The 24,893-nt window shown below is 30.0% G+C and overlaps 1 protein-coding gene across 5 annotated transcripts in view; it reads left to right on the forward strand.

Moving 5' to 3' along the window:
* The first annotated feature begins 103 nt into the window (after positions 1–103).
* The window catches only part of LOC117171629 (protein still life, isoforms C/SIF type 2), a 78,852-nt gene continuing 54,062 nt past the window's right edge, over positions 104–24,893 (forward strand). The window contains exons 1-8 of one of the 5 annotated variants that reach the window (XM_033359117.1): positions 104–383; positions 14,934–15,536; positions 18,564–18,745; positions 18,850–18,968; positions 19,749–19,956; positions 20,236–20,486; positions 20,706–21,258; positions 22,351–22,701. In XM_033359117.1, the coding sequence (XP_033215008.1) occupies positions 15,370–15,536; positions 18,564–18,745; positions 18,850–18,968; positions 19,749–19,956; positions 20,236–20,486; positions 20,706–21,258; positions 22,351–22,701 (1,831 nt within the window). In that variant the 5' untranslated portion in view covers positions 104–383; positions 14,934–15,369. Of the gene's footprint in view, positions 384–648; positions 768–14,933; positions 15,537–18,563; positions 18,746–18,849; positions 18,969–19,748; positions 19,957–20,235; positions 20,487–20,705; positions 21,259–22,350; positions 22,702–24,893 lie in introns of those variants that run through there. The other 4 variants (XM_033359142.1, XM_033359151.1, XM_033359134.1 and 1 more) reach the window with 4 other exon arrangements.

Consider the following 24,893-nt stretch of genomic DNA (forward strand, 5'->3'; position numbering starts at 1 on the left):
GCGGGCGCAGCGAGACAGAGCCCCCGAGAGAGAAAGAGAGAGGATATTGACATTTTCGGCTAGGGGCGCATTCGGGGGTCGGGTCGTCTCCGATCCGCAGTATCCATGGCTACATCATCCGAGATGAATCCGCGCGACAAACCGGGGAATCCCTGACGGTCCAAGGGTCGTGAAACGGGGCTGCTCCTCTCCTCGGGCCCAAAGTCGAGCTTTTACATCCGCCATAGGAAATAGAAGAAGAAAAAACAAGAACCATCTTCCTAGAGTCACTCATTCTCGCCCGTCGACCCAGAGCCTCGAACCCGCAGCGCTCCGCATCGAACCAACGCGTATTGGCCGCCACGGCTTCCTCTTCGACGGAAAAATTGCCTGGAGTACGAACGGTGGGTGCCAATTTAAAGTCCCCAAAATTAGAGATTCTTAATTTCACTGATAGCTGATAACTGGAAAAATTGTTATTTTAAATTTCAAAATTGAAAAAAAGCTGTGAAATGTGGTTTCTCTTTTACCGAGGAGGGTGGTACCTTCAAATCATCCCACGCATTCGCACTTCGCACCCCTAGTCTATCCGCCCCTGTCCCAGTTTCACCCCCGTTCACTTCTCCCCGAGAATTCTAAGCCTACTCGCCTCGCCCTGCCGTCTCCGTCTACTCAAGTCCACCACCCTCTTCTTGCCCTCAGTGTGTTATTGTGCATCGTTCTCTGGTGTACATTTTTTCTCTGGAGATGACTCGCTGAGAATGTTTCTGCACTCTGAGGAGAAGGCAGTAAGTCCCTTGTTTCTTGGATAGTTTTTGAGTATTTGCTGGACCGAGGTGGATGTTGATGAGCTTGTGGGGGTTGGTCCTGATGGCGGTTGAAAAAGCTCCTTTATGTGGAACAAAGTGCTTCCAGGCTGAAGATGAAGGATCAGATTGGGAGAATTGATTTTTAGGGATTTGGAAAGGAATACTGGTGTTTTAAGAAAAGGGAAAAGTTTTTTGAGAATAAAACTTGTGGATTTATTGATATCGAAATGGAGTAACTGAGTAAGCCTGAGATGGACATTTTGAGAGCCGAGCCCTCTGGGAACTGGTTTGATCTGGAGAGGATGATTCTGAAATGTTTGGGAGCCAGAACATGGGAGGGTGAATTAATTAGCTCTGGAAGCATTAGCGGATGGGTGATTCGTTTACGTAAGGTTGATTTGAGAGAGTGGATTTTAAATATTAACTTTAATGCGGAAGATTTTTGTAAAGATTTGGATCTTGGCCAGTTTCCAAATGAATCTTTTTTATTAATGTCCAGATAAGATTCTTTTTCTTTTGAAATCGTCAGATTTGAGTGGCTTCCATTTTAATCATTTCCTTTTTTTTTAAGCTTGAAATTTCTATAATATTCAAATTTGAAAAACATGAATTAATTAAACTTTAGATTTTAATCTGAAAATTGGAAGCTTTTTCTATTTTAACAGTTTCTAAATTTGAAGTGTATATTTTAAATATTCTGAAATTAAATCTCTTTAATATTGATCATTTTTAGTTTCAAAGCCTTTCGATTTTATAATTTTACCTAATTTGACGATTTTAATTTTAGGAACAACCAAATTGTTAAGCTTTGCAAATTTTTCAGTTTTCAATTTTTATAATTTTCAAAGTGAAAAGCTTTTTCATTTTATAATCTCCAAAATTAAAAGATTTTTATTTATAGAAGCACTAAAATATTCTAAACTTTAAATCCTATAAATTTGTCAAGCTTAAAATTGGTTAGACCGTCAAATTGAAAGCCATGCGAACCTTATAATTTTCGAATTTGAAATCTTTTTCATTTAATATTTCCCTGCATCAAAAGACTTTAATTTTTATGAAGAAGCATCCAACCTTTTAAGCGTCTAAATTTGTCAAGCTTACAATTTTTTAATGGAATGTGACAGTCGGCCACGTGACTAATTATATGTATTTGAAGACTTCATAATTAGAAAAATGAATATATTGTACTGAGATTTTGGGAAATGGTTTCATCTGTCTAGCCCACTTCAGATTTTCATTTATTTAAAAAATTTTATTTTATTAATTCGATTTTAGGCAGGGAACTAAAGCCCTGTTGTCAGTCACATTCCATGTTAAAATTTAACAAAAATGAACTATTTAAACAAAATGAAAAGTCCAGTAGGCAGGCAAGTGTATCCTTATTTAGTCTGAACCATTCCCTAAAATTTAAGTACCATATATTCATTTTTCTAAAGATAAAGCGCCCAAATATAATAACAAGTATTGGTCACGTGACGAACAGTTGCATACCCCTTACCACTAAAATTAAAAGTCTACGAATTGACCATTTACAAATTTGGAAGGTTTTAAATCTTACCATCTTCTAAATTGGAAAGTTTATTACGAAATTAATTTTTTTCTAAAATAACAAATTTTTAGGTTTTAATTAAAATCTTTATAATTTCTAAATTAGAGAGGTTTACAATGATGTTATTTCCTAAATTGACAGATTTTAATTTCGGAATCATCCACGTTATGAGTTTTCAAATTTTTAAATTTATTTAAATTTCAATATTTTCATCTTAGTAACATTTTTGTTGAGCTTTAAAATGTTTCAGGGTTGAAATTCTTTAACTCTTGAAATTTCGTTTCTCAATTTGGGAACTCATTCAATTCTATAATTTTCACACTAAAAAAATAATAATATTTACAATATTTTTCAAATTCGGAAGCTTTCTAATTTAATAATTATCTAAATTTGAAATTTGAAATTTTAGAACCATTCACCAAACATTTTTTGGTTTTCGAACTTTTCAAACATAAGATTGTTAAGTCTGACAAATAAAGTTTTTTTTTATTATTTATAAGCTTAAAAGCACTTGGATTTGTAAGCTCAAGAATTATTCAAGTCTTTGGTTTTGATAATATAATAATTTTGGAAGTCATTGATTTTTATTATTTCCAAAACTGCGAAATTTTCATTTGAAAAACATCTAAATTGTTAAGCTTGAAAATTGAGGAAGCCTTTCAATTTTTACATTCGAAAATTACAAGATTCTTCATCCAATTTCAAAAAGCTTCATTTTGATATTCTAGAACTTTGAACCCTCTAAATTCAGAGACCCAATTATAAAATTCCGAAATATTTGTAACTATCAAATTTTCTAAACACAAATTCCACTGATTGACATTTACTGACATCTAGAGCATTCTAAGGTTTGAGACTGTGCGAAATTTAAAGAAAGACCCAATAAAATATTATATTGATTTAAAATTCAGCAATTTAGTTTTTAATTTTTTAAATATAAATATAACTTTTCAAATTTTAGATAGGTGAAAATTTGAATTGGTTTGACCCAGCAAAAACAGATTCGAGGTGTTTAGGAGTTAGAAATTAGAAGGGAGATTTAATTAGTTTTAGCAGCATTAGCAGATGGGTAATTGCTTTATGTAACACGAGGTGAAATTCGAGTTAATTTAGTTTCAATTCCAGGGAGTCTTGATGAGACTGAGATTGGAGAAATGATATTTTGGTTTAATTACAATTTCAAAATATAAAACTGTTCCTGTTTAATTTTTGAAAAGACTTCTCCGAATGTAAGATTAATTAGAATTAATATATATTCAATAATTTACCGAATACATTTCAAACTAAAATTATTTTTATTTGAAAAGCTGGAAACGGTTTATCTTTTGACTTCAGGATTTTTCAACAGCACGCCCACACCTTTCCGATTTTCTATCTCTCTTTCCTTCTCTCCTTTTCTCTATCACTAAATTAACTCTTTACTGAGAAACACCTTTAAAGTAGAGATTTAAATCTGAGCAACATTTCTGGGCTTAACTTTCCCTTAAAGCACTTTTTCAAGCTGGGGTTGTGTCATTATATTAAAAATGCCAGAAAATATTATAAAAGTTGATATTTTTTTAAACAAATTTAGCATGGATACAAAGCCTTAAAGCTCTTTAAAACGCTAGGATTTTCGCCAAATCAATAATACGTCTACAAGAATGCATTGTTTAATGTAATATTTTAACCAAATAATTTAAAGGCCATTGTACTAGCCGGAACAGAGATTTTTTTTTGAAAAATGTTCTTTTTGTAGTTTTTTTTGTTGTAATTTAAAATAGAGTATTTTTGCGCCTGTAAAATGCATCATGCTAGCTATTGTGTCTTCCGGGATGCAGTGGCCCGGTCTAGTTTTAATTGGCGTAAGATCTGCAAGTAGCGTGTGTCACAATAAAAATATTGGAAATGTAGATATTTATCAAATATTTCTAAAACCTTTCCGAAAAATTTGGGTATATGTTTATTTAAAAAAATGTTCTTTTATGAGGCTGTTGGGCAGAAGGTCTAACCTCAAAATTCAATTGCCTCATTTTTCTTCATAATTAACAGCAATACATTTTTTTTAAATATGAAATGGTACTCCTTTTTTAGTAGAAGTGTATTTTTGATAAATCTACATATATTTTTGAAAAATTTTAATGATATATCATTATGTACTTTTTATTATTGTATTATATTTTTATATCATATATTATATTATAAGCGATGAAGACACGCTTCTTTCAGATTTTGTACGACTTTAAACTAGACTGGGTGACTGTAGCCCGGCATACACAATAGCTAGCGTGTTGCAGTTTAAAGGCGCAAAACGCCCAATTTTTAATTATAAAAAAACAGCAACTAGAACGTTTTTCGAAAAAATCTCTCTATTTAGGCCAACATAATTGCCTTTAGATCATGAGGTTAAAATATTGTATCAGACAAAGCATTCCTGTAGCCGTAGTATGCAACTATTTGATTAAAATTGATCTTTTTTAATTAAAATTCATGTATTCTGTTGAATATTCGTGTTGTTTATTAGAAAATTAATCTTTTCAAATAACAGTTCATCTTTTTCATTAAATTAAAAAAAAAACATTTTTAATTGAAAATAACAATTATACTTTTCTAGAATTATCTTTAGATTTAAAAATTTGACCATATTTTTTTTAATTGAAAACAAAACTATTGGTAAGAATTTACATTTTAAATTAAAAATTAACTTTTTTATTTGAAAATTGAACTATTAGGTTGAAAATTCATGTATCTTGTTGAGGATACAACGATTTTGTTAAAAATTCGTCTTCTTCGGTTGAATTCCACTGTTCTTTACTTCAAATTTAAATATTTCTTGTTGAGATGTCAAGAATTCCCGACTTTTTTAAAATTTATCTTTTAGATTTGAATATGGAACTGGTTTGTAGAAAATTTCTCTTTTTGGCTTGAAAATTTAACAGTTAGGTAGGAAATTAAAGTATATTTTTGACAGTTAACAATTTTTTTTAATTCCTATTTTTTGGTAGAAAATTCAGTTAATTGGTAGAAAATACGTATTTCATATTTGAAAATTAATATCTTCGTCATTCCATTTGTGTGCTAAAAAATGAAGCCATTTATTTGAAAATTCATCTTTCAGTCAGGTGGAAAATTCAATTTTTGTGTATAAAATTAACATATTTTCAAAATTCGTCTTTTTTGGTAGAAAATTAATATTCTTGGTAGAAATTTATATTATTGAACTATTTGGTTCAAAATTAACTTTTTGTTGAAACTTCATGTCTTCGAGTTAAAAATACAACTGTTTCCTAGAAAATTCGTCTCTTTTCTCAATAGGGAAAAATGTGCAAAGATATTTTTAGAACGTCCTAAGTCAGTCCAAATAACGTTCTAAAAACGTACTATGTTCTGAAGTCGTTTTTAGGACGTATTTGGGAAATTGGACGTTTTTTAGACGTTTTTTTGCCATGGCTTAGTACGTTTTTCTTGACATTCTAAAACGGTTTTTAAACCTTACGTCGTCCTAAAAACGTCTTTAGGAGGTTCCAAAAACGTCTTCAAATTTCCTACCCACTGGGTTGCTTGAAAGTTCATCAATTTTGGTTAAAATTTCATATTTTCGATTCGAAAATTCAATTCTTTGGTTGAAAAATTCTTATTTTTTTAGTTGAAAATTTATTTTTTTAGTTGATGAGTCATATATTTTGTTGAAAATTCGTCTTTTTGGCAGAAAATTAATATTCTTGATAGAAAAATCAGCTTTTAGGTTGCGAATTGAACTATTTGATTGATAATTAACTTTTTTCAACAATTCTTTTTTTTTGTTGGAAATTTATCTTTTTAATGATAAATTCATATATTTTGTTAAAAATTCGTCCTTTGTGTAGAAAATTATTATTATTGGTAGAAAGATTGTCAATTATTGATTTGGCAATATTTAACTATTTGGTAATTAATTGAACTAGAGTGTGAAAAATTCGTATTTACTTAGTTGAATTTAACTCGATCAAAATTTAATTTTGTATTTTTTTTAATTAATGTTTTGACAATGAAACTATTCCATTTTTGTTAAAAAATGCTATTTTTTAGTTAAAACCTCAACTATTTTGATGAAATTTCATTTCTCTTGCTCAAAAATTACATTCTTAGAGATAAATAATCTTTGTATGTTCAAAATTTAACCTAATAGAAATAGGTTATAAACAATTAACTAACAAGGCCCGAGAATATATAGTAAGTGCATCTAAATAACTTAAAATAGAAATATAAATATAATTTAAAAATAAGATTCATTCTTATAAGCGTGTAAACTTCTTGCAAAGGTCGCTCTATAACTGCTCATTATTTGCTGGGCTTGAGTTGTTTAAAAAAATGAAATTAATAGACTCAATTTTTTACGTAATCTCTGTAAATGACTTGCCATTCACAGGTTTTATTACGATTTGTGATGTGGGGGCAGGTGGGAGGGGGGGGCTAACGCAAAATGTGACATCACAGAAGGGAAATCTAAATATTAACAGCAATTTTTCGAAATTCTTAAAAAAGAATAATTATATATATTCGGGGACTTTACACTCTTCTCCTATTCCACACTTTCCTAAAAATTCAAAATTTCATTAGTTGATCAAAAATTTTGATTATTTTGTTAAAAATTTTTTTTTCTGTTGAAAATTAATTTTCTTAACTGAAAATATAATTGAACTTTTTTTCTGAAAATTGATCGTTTTTAACTAAAAATTCAAGTTTAATATTTTGCATTGAAAATTCATCTTTTTTAATTAAAAATTTAATTACTGTACATGCTTGAAAGTTGAACTCTTTGTACAAAATTCATTTTATTTCTTTATATTCATTTTATTATATCATAATTTTACTCCATCTTTTGTTGAAAATTGATGGTTTTTAGTGAAAATATAGCTAATTGGTTGAAATTTAAACAACTTTGTTAAACATTCATTTTACAAGTCTGAAAATTTAACTATTTTATGGAAAATACGTATTTTTAATTTAAAATTGATTTTTTTTTTACTGAAAATTTACATTTTCTTTAATTGGCAGTAAATTATTCTTCTTCTTGATTGACAATTCAAGTACGTGATCTTGGTTGAAACTTGAAGTGCTCTTTAAACAATTTATTTCATCAGTGGTAGATACATCTCTTTGGTTGAAACATTTTCCTAGTTTGTTAAAAAATGGTTGTTTTTCTATGTTTCAAAATATAATGTTTCACCTGAAAATTTAACTATTTATTTATAATTCTTCTATTGAAAATTCTACTGTTTTCTAGAAAATTCTTCTTTTTTATTGAAAACTACTACTTTGGTACGTATTTCAAATCTCTGGTTTTAAATTAAGTTTTTGGTTCAAAATAAATTTTTTGAACTACAAATATAACGATTTAATTATAACTTTGCTGTTGTATATTCTACTATTTTTTATAAAATTCTTCTTTTTAATTCCACTGTTTTGTTGAAAAATCGTCTTCTTGTATTAAAAATTCTACTGCTTAAGTGGATATTTCAACTACTTGGTTAAAATTAAAAATTTTGGTATAAAATTAATTGTTTTACCTGGAAATTTCACTATTTATTTTTGTATTAAAAATCGATCGTTTTTAGTTCTGTTTTGTTAAAAACTTATCTTCATAGATTAAAAATTGTACTACTTTAGTGGAAGTTTAAACTATTGGGTTGAAAATTAACATTATGTTAGAAAATTAATGGGTGGACCTGAAAATCTAACTTCAATCTTTGGTTGGATTTTTTTTCTCTCTTAAACAAAAAATTTGTTTTGGTTAAAAATTCTCGTTTGGTAGAAATTTGATAGTTTTTGGTCAAAAGTTTAAACTGTTTTTGATTTAAAATTAAAATCCTTTTTTGGCTGAGATATCAAGTATTACATTTTTTGTCGATAATTAACTTTGTTCCATTCAAAGTTAACCTGTTTTTTAAAAAGTGGTATATTTTGGTCAAAACCGTTTTGTTAAACATTCGTATTTTAGGATAGAAAATTAGACATTTTGGTTAAAAAATTCAACATTTTTCTTAAAAAAATCGACTTTCGAAATTTCTTTTTTGTTTGAAAATTTAGCAGCTTCGTTTTAAATATTCCTTGGTTAATAATTGATCTTTTTGGGTTTACAAGATAACTGTTTTCTAAAACTTTAGTCAATATATTTCGCATTAAATTCAATATTGTACGTATACATTAATGTTATTTCAAAGAATTTTTCTCCTTATTTTTGTGAAAAATCACCCCATTTCCCCCTTTTTGAGAGGTTTAATTTTGGACTTTGAAGCCTATTAAAATATTATGTTTTCACCTAAGTGCCTAGGTCTCTACTTTACTGAAATTCTGAAAACGGGTTCTTCGGGTTTGCTTCGAAAAAATAAAAATGTGCAACTTTTGTTTCCAAAACATAAATACGCGCAATTAAATTCCCTGTAAGCATACGGATTAAAATTAAAATTCCGAAACTGTTTGTACATTATGTAAATTTGTTACGGTTCCATTATTAGGGGGCGGGGCTCTGTAGAGGGCCGATGATCCTTTACGTTATTTAAGTACAGCCCCATAACAGAATCCGGCATCTCGAGTGAGAATAAAAAACAGTTATTAAATGACAAATAGCCTTTGATGTTTAGAAATTTATTTTCGGATACTAATTAGCCCACGCGGGGAGCTTTACTTGTTGAATGTAATTACAGAAAAGATTATGGATCTTACTATGTAATTACCAGTAAACTTGCGTATTCTTCTGTGATCTATGTCACACGACTTTTTAAAGCTCTTCGCTCGGGGTGATTGCTAGAGAGTTTGATCAACAACCTGTGTCAGAGCCGAGGTCAGAGCAGTGTCACGGCACGAACAGTATGTCGAGGCTCGAACCGAGTGAGTTACCCACACCCCGAAAGGCCTTTGGCCCAATGTTATAATAAAAACAATAATAGTAATGATATAATTTCATGAATAGGATAAAAAAGTGAAAAACGGAAGGTTAAAAAGTAGCATTTTCAGACTATTTTTCCTTAAGTAGAGTAGAAGCATTTTGAACTATCGGAAGCCTTTGATCTGCCGTTGATACCCAAAGGAGCGATACTCTTGAAAAGATACGTAGAATTGAAACCAGCAAACTAAACCGAATCGCGTAACTCGCCTATTGCGACCCTTTTGGCTTCTGCAGTCAGGAACATGTTGCCTCAATCGATATTGACTTTGGACTTCGTCTCGAGAGTAATCCCCCTGCCGATACAATAGTAGGAAACAATTTATCGGGAAACTGTCGTATTCCATGTCTCGTTTCCTGTTTACACGCTCCATATTTAATTCCTTCGCAATTTCCCCTTTTAAAATTCAAACATCAAAACTTTCATTAACCTATTTTATAAAAGTTGATCCAATTGTAAATATTAGTTTCGGTTCATAATTTTGTTGATTAAAGCTCATAACCTGAGTATTAATTTTCCAAAGCAGTAATATGCCCTTTTTCGTCGTTTTCGAGAAAATCGACTTTAAAGTATTTGTCACAAGGCATCAGAGTATGGCGAAAAACAACCCCGATCGGCCGGTAGCTCAGGCAGTAGCACTTCTGATTCATGGTGGGATGGTGCGTGTTCGATTCTCGCTGACTGCCCTTTTTATGCAGCTTGTATTTGTTTTTTAAAATGTTTTTAAATATAATTTCCCTCAGTAATCTTCAATAAATCTGCAAATAATAATTTTGTTATGCCATTTATCATAGTAAAACCGATTTTGTTTAACTTTATCATGTTTTTTGCAAACATATTTATGTTTTGTAAGTGTGATTGATTTTTTTCATAGTTTTAAAGAATTTCAGTAGAAATTAGAAGTATGGACGAGGTTTTTAAACGAAAAATTGTATTCTTAATCGCATTTCGTACCTCCTGAACACGCAGTCTTCCAATCATTAAGCAAAAGCGCTACTGGCTTAGCTATCGGTCGAAAGAAATTGAAAGTCAGAATGTATTGCAATTTGAACGAAACAATTGATTTTTCAAACAAAAAAGATTAATTTTCCATCAAAATAGATGCATTTTTAAGGAAAGTGTTGATTTTTCAAGCTAAAAAATTGAATGTTTTACAAACCAGTTGACTTTTAAGCCAAAGCAGATCAATTTTAAACCAACAGATATGATTTTTCATTATAAAATGGTTGAATATTCGTATAAACAAAATAATTAAGTTTAGGCGAAACTGTTGCATTTACAAAACAAATAGTGTAACTTTTAAGCAAAAGCGAGGATCTTTCAATAGTATAGTTAAATTTTTAACCAAATAGTTGAAATTGTAGCTTAAAAAAAAATTAATTTTCAAACAATCGATCGAATTTTCAACAATAAAAATTAATTATCAACCATACAGTTACAGTTTGAAGCAAACAGTTGAACTTGTGAACCAGAAAAAGCAAATTGTATATAATACAATCAAATTATTTTAGTTAAAAATTTGAATTTTTATTCAAGAAGTTCGTTTTTTTCAAAATTAAATGAATTTTAAACCAAAAGATTAAGATTTTCAACAAAGTAGTTGAATTAAAGTGACGAATTTTTCACAAAAAAGTTAAATTTTCACTAAATATGTAGTTTAATTTTTAACTCAAAACTATTCATTTTTAAAAGAGAGTGGAATAGTTAAGTTTGCAGTTTAAAAATTGTTTTTCGACACACAAAAAACGAATTTTCAACAGAATAGTTAAATCACAAACCAATCTAATGCATGTTTAACAAAGTTCAATTTTCGACGAAAAGATAAAACGTTTTTAACAAAATATTCAAATTCTTATAAAATAATACAAATTTTGAACAAAATAGTTGGATTCTTAAATAAAATAATCAATTTTGAACAAATACTGGATTTTTAACAAAATAAGTTCAACTTTTAAGCATGTAGTTGGACTCTCAACAAAAAACGACTTAATTGCTATTAAAGGAATGCATATTCTTAAGCAAGAACAATTTTTTACTCAAGAGAGAAAAAAAGGATCCACCAAATTGTTGCATTTTCAAGCCATAAAGGCAGATTACAGAAAAGTTGAATTTTCTACCAGAAAATATGACTTTTAAATTAAAAATTTCATTTTCTACTTAAATAGTACAATTTTTAACATAGGAAAACGATTTTTCAATAAAATGGTTTAATCTGCAACCAATAAAATGCAGGTTTAATAAGGTAGTATAATCGGGACCTGAGTGTAATTTAGTTCTTATTTAAACGGAAACACGAAAAAAAGGGGGTAAATAAGGAATTCTTTTAAAAATGAGATGAATATGGGGAACAGTGTGGAGTCGGTGTTCAGATGCTCTACTTGTAAAATAAAATCACTAATTTTCATTTTTTCAAGCATTTCAACAAATGATTATTCACATTTTATATGTGCGATGTGACATTCTGAATTACCAACCCCCCCCCCCTCCCTTCCTGCCCGTCAGAGTGACGCAGTTTTTGAATGGCCTCAAATGTGCACCAAATTTTTCAGCGAGGGTAACTTAGAATCTCCCGGAAATCGAAAGAAGAGGTTTTTGGAATTTAATTTCGTATTTTGATCAGATATTCGAGATTCTGAGAGTGTAGAATTGGAAAGAGTTTTCAGCAGAACTTTTATTCGGTAACATCTTTTCCTGTTTGGTGAGTGACCCGTTCCTCATCGAACGATGTCTGGCACTCTTTATATGTAGGAAAATGCCCCGACGTACTGCGGAAGTCGCAAGAACACCCTCCGCGAAAAAGAAATCCCAGAGGGAATTTTTACGCTCTGAAAAAATTAGCTCCAATTTTGTGCAGCGTCATCGGTTTCCACTTTTTCTTAAAATCTATCATTAAAATGTCAGTTTTAAACATTTAAAATTTAGAGGTTTTCAAGTTTTTATTTTTGCGATTTTTGAACTTTTGTTAGCAAAAAGTTAACATTTAAAATTATCAAGTTTATAGACTCTTAAATTAGGAATGATCAATATTTGGATGTTACAAAGACGAACGGGTTTTATATTAACAATCTTCAAATTTAAGTCTGAACAAAATCTAAAGCTTGGTGAGGAAAATATCTCTTGGAAATTATACTAATTAAAAGTTTTTAAGTTTTCCGGCTTGTAAATAAAATAATTGAATTACCTATTGAATTAATTTTAAAAGTGGAATAATAAATAAAATAATTATATTTTTACTTTGAAATAAACCAATGCCACACGCTTGCAAATTTCCTTTTTACATATTTTTTAGATTTTCGAATTTAAAAATTATAAATATGAGATGCTTAAAAAAGGAAGTATTTTCAATCTGCAAGCAATGGAAATTAAAAGTCCCAAAATTTGTAGATTTTAAGTAGCTATATACAAAATTTTATTTTGGAAACTCGACACCCCCTATTTTATATTGTCTAAAAGTTTGAAAAATCCTTCTAGTTTGAAATTTTCATCTTCTAATTCTTAAAAAAATCAATAACAAAATTACGCATCCTAATTTTCAATCGCGAAAGCGATCTACTTTTCAAACCATTGATTAAAAGAAATTTTTTGTATGCAATATAGTTTTGAAATATCCAAATATTGATCATATCTTATTTCCTAACTCTTTTATTTTTAAATATCCAAATTTCAATTTGACTTCAAGTTTGATATTTTCCAAAATTGCATACTTAAAAAAGTTTGATATTTTTTTCATATTTAAGAATTCTTACATCCCGAAGTTCTTTTCATCATTGACATTTTCAATTTTGCAGGCTTTTAGTTTCAAATTGTAATATTTTTCTTTTTTCAGTTTTTCAAATTTGAGACTTTTATTTTTATTCACATATATATATAATTTCTATGTTTAGTATTTTATATTCAGATTTTCAACATTTCTAAAACAGAATCTTCGATTTTGAATGATTTATTTTTCAAATTTAAAAGTCTCGTAATTTGAAACTTTTTAACTTTTTAATTTTAATACTCAAAATTTAAAATTAGAGTTGAATTAAATTTGGAATTAAAGACAGCTTTTTTTGAAAAGATTTATCCTTTCTAATTTGCTAAGCGTTTAACATCAAATTCAAATAATTAGAACATTTATTAAACTTATATTCTTTAATATACAAATTTAAAAGCTTTATCTCTTTCTTTCCCAAGTAAGAAAGCCTTTTTTATATTTGGAAGTCTTCGAATCGGATTTCTATTGCAGTGAAACTGGGAGAGTGTGACGGTTTTTGGGGCTGGCGATGTTGGAGAACAAACCCGAGAGAGTGCCGCTTCGGATATAACTCCTTTTGTTTGTTCACACCTGAGTGACCATCGCATACTCCCCTCAGCTCCTTTTTCTCCTACCTGCAGCGTGGCGTAAATTTTCGGAAGGGATATATCCGGGGGCGTTATATCCGAATTTGACTGTACTTCTAAATCTAGTAAACTGAATTTGGCATATTTATTTTTCAAATTGAAGCCTTTTTCTAGTCTAATTTTGGAAGTCGTTAATTTTGAAAGATTTATCAAATATCCAGATCGTTTCCTAATTACCGTGGCCCTTAATTTAAAAATGTCTTTAATATTAAAATCTAAGAACAATATTCTTGGAAATGTAAAAAAAGTTGTTATTTGAAATTTTAAGATAAACTTAATTTAACATCTTGATTTGAATTGAAAATTTGTAATCTTTTCAATTAAAAAGGCTTTTATAAACTATTCTTATAAATCTCCCTAAAAAATTAAACTTTTTTCTGCAAAAACCCAAAGAATTTTTTCGCCAGATTAAACATGCCCTTTTATAATTACATGAATTCAATTATTTTTTATGATCATCAGCAGAGTGAAACGAACACGGAATCGACAGTCGCAAATTAGTTTTTAGACCAATATCGGAATTCAGAACTATTTCAATTTCGTAAAAATATTTTAATCTTAGGAACAAGCAACGTCATGTCGAGCGACAGAGATTGTTGTTCAGAGGGTAAATCCAGGGAATGGAATGTCAGGATAGAAGATAAGATCCGGTTTTAGATCCAGGTCATGAAAGTTTTTTTTATTCCAGCGTCGAATAAAAAAAATATAGCGTTGTAAAAATCTCATCATTCACTTTTCCCTCGAGTCTTGTTAATTAATTCTGTCGAGAAAATAAGATTCCCTTAAAATTCGTCTCCTCTTTCAGTTTATTAATTTAAAAAATAAAACACTTCATTATTTTCGAAATATTTTAACAGACTTAGAATAATTGTGAAAACTTAAACAGTCAATTATTAATGAATAACTGCGCCCTTTGGAGTTGAGATAGGAATAGATTTTAATGTAGACAAATCCAAACTTGGAAACACATAAATTTTGAAGTCGAGGGAAACACAAGTTTCTTGTGTACGTTGAATGAATTATTATTCAAGGGAGACAATTTTCCATGCGCATATCAAATATTCTCCAACTTCCCAAACCTCTGGCGATTATTCGAAATTTAAATTTAAAGTGTTTACAAAATTTGCTTCAATGGATTGTCACATCCGGAGCCTAAGGCGATTTGACAGCTGATTTGGTGGTAGCGGTGGGATTTTTCATAATGAAAATTAAAAATTCGTGTATCTAAATACAAAACATAATATCCAAGGATGAATACAATTAATTGTACTTCCATTTCTAAAACTAATTCTTTTTTTTAATTTGCAGTGATTGCTTTTCGGAAAAGCTGATAGAAGCGGACGTCAGCAATGATGTGACAATAAAGCTATCAGCTTCTTCTCATATCTGGGATCGCTTCGAGCCCCAGTGAATCCAGTGCTTCCCGAAACACAAAAAATAAAAGAAAATCTAAAAAAGAAAACAAAGTCTAAAAAAGACTTAAAAAAAAGAAATCCAAAACTGAACATCGACTGATCTGCAAATAGAAGAGAAAGAAACATCTGTGCCAAAATCCGAGGCCAAACTACTGTGTCAAAAAAGGACAGCCGACAAAAAACTAAAAGACTAAATCAAGGAAATTAAAAAATTAGAAGAATATTAGCAAAAGCTGAAGAAAATAAAGAAAATCTAGATAAAAAATAAGTTGCCAAATAGAAACAAAAAGAGGAGAGAGACTGAAAAAGTGGAAAGGATAAAAAATAAAATGGGTAATAAGTTGTCCTGCAGCTGTGCACCTTTGATTAGAAAGGCATATCGATACGAAGATTCCCCATGGCAAACGGGACCCAGAGTTGGGATAGCCGGAAATACAGGACGAAGAGGTGACACTGGCCACTTGCTCAGGTGCGGAAGCTTAAGAGAGAGGAAGAGGTGCGCATACCATACCATACCATACCATTGAATCATTTCATTAGGAAAAAAAATTAATGAAAGTAAAATATAATAATAATCTTTGATAAGATATTATTTTCAAGCTCTCTCGTTACCTCTCACTCTCACAATCTCTCACTCTCACAATCTCTCACTCTCACACTATCTCACTCTCGTGCACCCTAATTAGTCCTCTTTCACGAGCCTTCTGCTCACCAACCACGAACGTAACGAGCAAATCCCCTTTTCATTACCTACGTCAATTTTTTATTTCATTTTTTTATTCCACCACTTTTTTCAATTTTCTGTATTTGAATCCGTCTACCTGTTGAAAAGTGTCCTGATTTTATATTTAGATGATTCAGAATTTTTTTAGGAGGTATGAAGTGAAATATCCATGATCGAATTGATACTGAGGAATCTTAGGATTGAAAGGCATACATTAAAAAAAATTTTTTTTAATAAAATGACCTGGGCTTCGAAAGCCTTCAAATTTGATCGGTTAAGAACAATTTCCTGGGATTTCAAAGATTTGAAAAGACTTGAAATATTTGAATATTTCAAAAAAAAAATTTAATTTAAAAATATGCTTCAGTAATTTCAAATAATAATAATAATAATAATAATAATAATAATAATAATAATAGTGTAATATCACATTTCAAGGAATTTCAAGGTTCTTCTGAATATTGCAAGAGATTTCACGGAACATCTGAATATTTTAAAGGATATTTATTTATTTCAGAATATTTTTCAGAATTGAAACATTTTTATAAACTTCCAAGAGATTTCAGGGATTTCAAAGGATTTTAGGGAATATCCATATTTTTAAGGGATTTCCAAGATTTCACAAGATTTTAATCAATTTCAACGAGATTTACTAAGTTTTTAAATAACATTTCGAAAGAATTTAAATAATCTTACAATATTTTTAACAATTTCGAGAAAAATTATAAACTTCTATGAGTTTTCAGGGATTTCAAATAAGTTTATGGAATATCCAGATTTTTAAATAATTGCCAAGATTTCACAGCATCTTATTATATCTCAACGAAATTTACCAAAATTTCTTAATAATATTTCGAAAGATTTTAAACAATTTCAAGATATTTTATAAACTTCCAAGAGATTTCAGGGATTTCAAATGATTTTATGGAATATCCACATTTTTAAAGAATTTCCAGGGTATCACAGAATTTTAATGGATTTTAAAGGAATATACAAAATTTCTTAATAAATTATATTTCGAAACATTTTTAATAATTTTAAAATATTTTAAACAATTTCAAGAAATTTGATCAAGTTTGAAGATATTTCAGGGATTTCAAATGAATTAAGGAATATTCAGATTCTCAAGGAATTTCCAATATTTCACAGGATTTTAATTGGTTTCAACGAAATTTACTAAATTTCTTAATAATATTTTGAAAGATTTTTAGAACATTTTATAGAATTTCAATCAATTTTATAAACTTTCAAGAGATTTTAGGTAGTTGAACGGATTTTATGGAATATCCAGATTTTTCAAGGGATTACTAAGCTTTTGCAGGATTTTAATAAAATATAAAGGGTTTTAAAAGATTCGTAGAATTCCAAATAATTTCACGAAATTTGAATAATTTGTCTGGTCTCTATAGGATTTTAGGGAATTTCGAAACATTTAAGCAGTCTACGGGATTTCTGAATATTGCAAGGGATTTCAAAATATTTTTCCGAGGGATTTTAAACAATTTAAAAGAATGTCTTCAAGGACAATATTTAAGTACTTTTTTATGTATCATGGGATTTTTTCAAAAGATTTTAAAGGAATTCATAGGCTTTCAAAGGATGCAATCAAATATATTTTTTTTTAAAGAATTTGAAGCTCAAATTTTTACGAGATTTTAAAATATGTTGAGGAATTTGGTAAGATTTCAAACGGTTTAAAAAGATTTAAATAAATTTCCGAATACTTCACGGGATTTTAAAGGAGTTCGTTGAATTTCAAAGGATTTCATGAAATTCCAAAAGATTTCAAGATATTTCGCTGCATTCATTATATATTTTAAAAAATCGAAATATACACGATAGATTTAAAAGTATTTCAAAATTTTCAAGTGATAGTTTTTCGAAAGTAATTCAAGTAACTTCGCAGAATTTCTGAATATTTTATGTGATTTCAAAGAAGTTTGGATTTTTCAAGAAATTTAAAGGAATTCCTGAAATTCGAAACGATTCTAAAAAATCTGGAGCGATTCCAAGATATTTAATTTGAAATTTTAGAAGCTCTCAAAAAATAGTATGTGTAAAGTTTTTAAAATTGCAATTTTTGTAATTGTCATGCCTAAAAGCTTTCAAATACAAAAATTTTATTTTCATATTTAAAAGTCTTGATTTTTTATATACGTTTAAAGTCTTAGATTATGAAATTGGTTTAAATTAAAAAATTTTTAAGACTTCGATTTTGATTTTAAAAAATTATGAGTATTACTTTTTTGTCATTTCTAAATTCAAAACCCTCCTTTTCTATTTTTCTAAATCTTCTACTTTAATTTATCAACAAAAAATTCATATTTTTTAATGAATTTCAAGCGAAAATCACATTCCTCTTCATCACTTCTCACTAAATCACTACACTTTGCTTAGCATGACTAGATTATTGTAGAAATTGCTTCGCTTTTATAATTTTATTAATTTATGATTTAGTAGAATTGCCATCAAATTTCAAAGAAATTTGATTCAAGGACCTTTAAATTTGAAAATAAAGTTTGAAGGCATTCTATACTTAATTTCTCTGCTTAATAATAGAAATTAGAAACATTAGACTTAGAAATTTTCGTTGTTCTTTTTTAATTCCATATGTATTGTTTTTCTAGAAAATTTTAAAATAAATAATTAAATTTAAAAATTATTTTTTCTTGCTCAAACTTTTTTCTTCCAATTTTTCCTAAATCTAAAAATCTTTTCCTCTTCCTGTCCGAAAATTCTACTTGTTTCATTTCTCAATTTTTTCTATAAAACAAGAAATAAAATTATGAGTTTTTTCAGACTTTGGGCTGAAGTCTTCCATGTAAGCGCCAGCAGTGGATCTGTAAAATGGCAACAAATTTCCGAGGATTTGGTGCCAGTCAATATCACCTGCATTCAAGATTCACCAGAATGCATCTTCCATATTACAGCTTATAATAGTCAGGTGGACAAGATCCTGGACGTACGACTGGTTCAACCAGGTATTTTTTTGTTTACTTTACCAATATTATATAATGAAATATTCTTTAACAACGAAAGATTTTAAATGCAAAATTTAAAAAAAATGTACAAAATCGTTTTTTAGGTACAAGAATCGGCCAGGCATCGGAATGCTTTGTTTATTGGAAGGATACGATGACAAATGACACTTGGGGATTGAATTTTACCTCTCCAATCGACGCCAAACAATTTCGCGAATGTTGCGTAAGAGTTTTTTCAATTAAGACCTATTTAACTTTGTAGGTCAATCGAACTCTAAATATTTTATACTCAAATTTTATTGTTTTTTTTTCAAATTTGGAAGCACTAGAATATTTTCGTCAATTCAATTTTTTATTTTAAAAAATTGCAATTTATATGTCAATTATTTAAAAATGATAAAATCGCAACTCGTAGGTCAAACAACTTAAAACATTTTAAATATTGAATATATGAATCAATTATAGTTTGAATTTAAAAACAGTATTTTGTAGGTAAACCAAATCTTAAGTTTGTAAGCATTGCAATTCACAGGTCAATCGAATTCTAAATATTTGTCGAAGCCATAGAAATTTATAGGACAACAAAATTAAAAACTGTTGAACATTGACGTTTAAATATTAAATGTTTGTCAAATTTGTAGGTAAATCAAATTAAAATTTTGGTGTAAATTGAACTTATAAGTCAATCAAATTTTTAATTTACATAAATTGCACTTTGTAGGTCAATTGAATTCTGAAAGTTTCTCAAATTTGTATGTGAATAATTTGTTCAATTTTGAAATATTAAAAAATTTAACATTTGTTTGACCTGCACTTCATAGTGTCACTCTATAGTCCAATAAAAAAATCCGAAGCAATGTAATTTTTAGGAAATTCTTGTTTGACTTTGTTTGGCTTAGACGTCTAGACATTTTTTATACCATTCTACTCTAACTTTATAATTTCTCATTTAATAGGTACTCATTGCACCTACGATTTTCATTTCCATAATGTTGATTTTCAGTCACCCTCTTTTAAGATTTCAAGAAAGGCCTCTTCTTCCTATTCCCTAAAGTTGGAACCACCAAACAAGCAAAAGGTGAAACCTCGAAGAAAACCTCTTTCGACCCCAGCATCGCCAAACAGATCGAAGGAACCAATTTGCACCTGCATGACTCCTGAACAATTCGCCAGACTTCGAAGTCAAGATCCAAGATATCGTAGTTCATGCGGTACGATAATATAAAAATTATTTCATAACATTTGTCGCTTAGGGAACGTTCAAATATTAGGTAAATTTTCCTTTTATATTGTTTATAGAGCAAATAAAAATATTTGAGCGCTCCCTTACCTATTATATTACCGTCCTGTTTACTTCCTTTCAAAAATTATATAACTTCAAAGTTAATTTCCAAGTAAGAAATAAATCCACATTAGATCAGATTTAGTATAGAAAAGTTCCAGTCTTAAATTGGTTGTTTGATTCTAAATCTGTTGATTTTTGGTGGTAGGCCCATCGACTTTACCACGAACTATGGCGCGATCGACTGAAATGGAAATGACACCAGGACGTGATAAAATAACGGCGGCGACGTCCAGCGCATCTCTGTACGACAATGTCAATAACGCAAATCAACCTTTAGGAAAATCCTTAAAGAGCGGAGATACCATGAAAAAAGACAAACAGCAGCAGAACGAAACTTGCCAAACGACTCCAAAAACTGCAAACGTGGGGATTGGTACTGCGACTGTTGGCTCACAGGTAAACAAAAATACTTTTATAAAAATACTTTATTCGTATATAAATGACAAACGTCGTAAAATTTAGACAAATGTAAGTCTGTTCTTGAAAGAATTCCGGATTTCAAAATGTCTCAATTTGTAGGTCAATCTAATTCTAAAGCTCTGATTGACGTACAAATTTACATTTTCGCCTCTATTATCTTTTAAGGCATGACGAAAATTTTAATTTTTTTGCCAGATCGACAGCCCAGAAGACAAGGGATCCTCGATTTCTCCCAAAAAGGGTTCAAAACAAAATCAGGATACTTCGACTCACCAGAATGGAATGGAAACGCTCAAATCTGAAGGAACTCAAGCAGGAGGAACTCTACAAAATAAATCTCTTCGTCGAGAGCAACTGCATCACACAAAATCGGCCGATTATACCGAATTAGAAATGCAAAATGGAAATATTTTCAATATCGTGAATAATAATCACAGTCGTAAATCCAAAAGCAAAAGCACCGACGACATGAGAATTGAAAATGCTCAAAATGGAATAAGTCTGGATTCAAATACTTTGAAGAGGATGTTAAAGCCAATGTCGAGTGTTGATAGTCCAGTGACTTCACCAGAAATGTCGAGGAAAAAACATGCGCATCATGGATATCATTATCATCCGAGCAATAACAATCAGAAATACATGGTTTCCGAAGGAGAAAATGAAAATTATCATTACAGGAGTCCATACAATAACAAATTCCAAGGATCAAGGAGTGTTCATGACATGGGAAGGCAGTACAGTACTAGGAGTACGTTTGCAAAAATCTATAATAAATTTTTAATAATTTGATAAAGTTTTTTTTTCTTTAGAGGATTGATCTTTTAAATTGTTCTGCTTGAAAACCATCTGACTTATTCATTTTCATGAGATCTAGTTTATAATTAGATTTAGGATTTAGCTTTCCTAAAATTAGTATTTCATTTATACCTTTTAAATATCGTTGAATTTTTTAATTATTTTTGAATCATTGTAATTCATAGGTCGATTTATATTAGATATAATTTATTTTTTAGAAGCTTTAGGCTTTTCCCTGAATTTTCAGAAACGCTCTCATTGGTTTAAAATTGACTTCATTAGTACAACTTAATTACACTTTTCTTTGACCCAGACATTGCTCATGTAATCCTGCTGTATTTTTATACTTTATAATTTAATAGTATCTCGTTTGACCTTAGTTACTGTACATTAAATGCGATACAAATTATAATTCTTCTATTATTATACATTTTTTTCTCTAATATGTTTTTTTTCCGACACCGATATTTTTTATTTTATTTATTTATTTAACATAATTTAATTATTTTATTATTTTAAGTTGGATGTTGTTTAAAAATTCTGACATGATTTTATTTCGATCCTTTGACCTATATTTTTGTCATTTACTTATTCCATAAGACCTCGGTCCAATTAAGACTGAAATTTAAAATAAAATCCAGTACTATTATATTTGGTTTATTTTACCTAGACCTACTTTATTTATTTAACAGGACCTCTTCTGTACCAAGTTTGTCACTCTGAATCAATTTGACCACCTTTACTTTTTGGGCCATTTTTAAGTGAGATGTGCGAACTCAACAATTTTATATGTAATTCTGAAGACGAATATAATTTCTATATTTGACCAAGACTTTTTATTTATTCAATAAAACACTAGCTGACATAAGTTTTATATAAAAAATAAGTTTCAAACCAAATTCATTTTCTTTGTACGACCTAGTGATTTCAAGTCAATTTAGGCCTACCTTTAGAATTATTAGACTAGATTTTTTGAGAGCATTTGCACCACCGAAGTCATCAACTGCACCATTTCCAAAAGCTGCACGTAGCCTGTTTGTCTTAGGCGGAAGAAGCAGGATGTACTTAGATTTGGAACCTAATCGCTGCACAGGTGATGTCTCTCCACCTTCGGACAACGTGATCTTCGATAATCAGTGTTACGCCACAACCCCAAGTTCCTCCAACGGGAATTCGGACATGGAACAGCCGAATCATTGCAATTCAAGAAAATGTAATGGAGGACAATATCATCAGCAAAATATGCAGTCAGCATCAACTCCTGGAAGTCCAACTAGCAGACTTCTTCTGGAATACGAGATGCATCTGCGGAATACTTTGGCTAAGGGGATGGATGCTGAGAGCATCAGTCTTCATACTTTCGAAGCTTTGCTGACACAGAGTATGGAAAATCTTGGTAAGAGAGAATTAAATTTTGTTCTCAAAGCTTCCAGATTTGCAAGGCTTAAAATTTTAGATCTAGTGAAGCTGGATGACTTGATTATTTATGGGTCAATCGTAGCTCAAATCCGAAAATTTGAATATCTGATTCACATATTAGCCGAGGGGCATACAACTATACAACTCGAACGATCAGGTTCACACCTACTTCTGACTTTCAGAAACTTCGAGTTATTTCAGTAACTTCAATAGATTTCACTGACTTCATCAGAATTAAACAAAATTCAAATGTCTTTAAATAAATTAAATTGATTTCTAGTCACTACAGATATTTCAAGAGACTTTAGTGATTTCCGGGGGTTTCAAAAGCCTGCAGAACATTTAAAAAAATGCACTTCGTTAGATTTTAAAAAATGTTAGACATTTTTTTAAAGATTCACTTTATTCAGAAATTCTGGACGACTAGCCACAGCCTTATTTTTAAGCGATTTTTCTGACTTGGAATTAACTTTAAAATTTTCATTTATCTAACTTATTTTGCTATTTCTCACAAATACTTAAATAAAACTTTTAAAATTACTCAAATCAACACCTTTATCCCAAAATAATTTACCAAATTATTAAATTTAAAACCAGCAAATTAGAAACAAGAGGGGTGATAGATTTCTAAAGAATGTGAGCTTGATACCCACACTTGCTTCTTATTCTCTCACTGCTTTCTCCATACCAAATGACTTTATGAGATTTCAAGCAAATTCAAGAGACTTAAACAATTTCAGAATAAATAACTGACTTCAGGTGTTGTCAACCTTTCGATAATGGGACAAAACTTTAAATTTTAATATATGGATAAAAAATATTTGCATACACGGAGAGAAATTTCAGAAGACTAATTCACGGCACTACTCCTTGATTTTATTAGACTTTGTCGCGAGAAATAAGATCCCGGAACCCTTGTTTTTAAAGCATAGGTTTTGAAGTTTCAGGCATTAGGCCACGCCTCTTTGTTCTCAGGTCTCGAATTCTATACTTTTAGAACACTGAGTCCGTGATTTTATATCACGTAAAAATTTTAGCTTTAAAATCACGCGCTTCCTTGAACTAATCTTTTGAAATTTCTCTCCGTGTATGAAAACTTCTACTTTTATGGGACCTTAGAGTTATAAGTCATATACCGTGGGCTGACAACGTAAATGGGAGCGTGATACGGATAAGGTCAATTTTCACATGAGATGTTCGTCTGATGATGAGGAACGTAAAAATGGGTGCCTGGCAGGTGTGAGTGGATGCGTTCACCTGTGGCGACCTGTCAAAGGTGCGAATTTTTGGCAGTTAACTTACGTGACTCGGATAAGGTTGAAAATTGGTGTACATGTAGGGGCTGACATTAGAAATAGTACCTGCGCATTGCCAGGCACTTACCCGGATGCAAAAGTGTTGCCAGGCGGCTTCGAAGTCGCCGGAAACTCAGGTGAAATTTCTTTAAATTGATTTTACAGGAAAAAGTTTGAAACAAAAGTTGGTCCACTCCCGGAGATGCATATTTTCATTGGTATATAATTTTTTGATAAAATTGATATATTTGGAGAAAACATCGATTAAAGAAATACCATAAGAATAAAAAGCCCTTTTTATTGACAACAAGTGATTTTTTCGAAAATTATTAAGAGACAAAAGGTACTCTATTACAGGTATGCTCCAAGATGAATGAGAAGTATTTGTTCAAAATGTTAATATTTACCAAGTTATTCGCATTTTTACTTCTTTTTCTCATTTTTTCAATCACCTGCTGTATCTTTAGCAATTTAAAAGAAGGTGTGCTCAAAATTAGTACACGAATAATGTAAGTCTTGTCCGATGAATTGGCGTCAGCCACTTTCAATTAAAGCAATAACTTATTCTGCTATAAATAATCATAATCAGTGTCACGTTCTCAGCTTCTGATTATCGTAGAAAGTTGTAATAAAGATGAATATGATTATAAAAATTAAACAACAAAATCGCTTTACTTTAAAATACCCATTATTTATTATTGTTAAAGTTTATGTTTTGTCGTCGAGGTACGTTCGATCTTTATTACCGTAACGAATGTCAAGTTTCCCAGAACCAGCGTGGGTCATTGGCGTAGGCATTACAAATTCTTGGTGGTGCATTTTTAATGCAGTTCTATAGCATTAAAAATGCAATCGTAATGCCTACGCCAATGAC

This window comes from Belonocnema kinseyi, chromosome 1 (genome assembly GCF_010883055.1).
Source record: "Belonocnema kinseyi isolate 2016_QV_RU_SX_M_011 chromosome 1, B_treatae_v1, whole genome shotgun sequence".
Lineage (NCBI taxonomy): Eukaryota > Metazoa > Arthropoda > Insecta > Hymenoptera > Cynipidae > Belonocnema > Belonocnema kinseyi.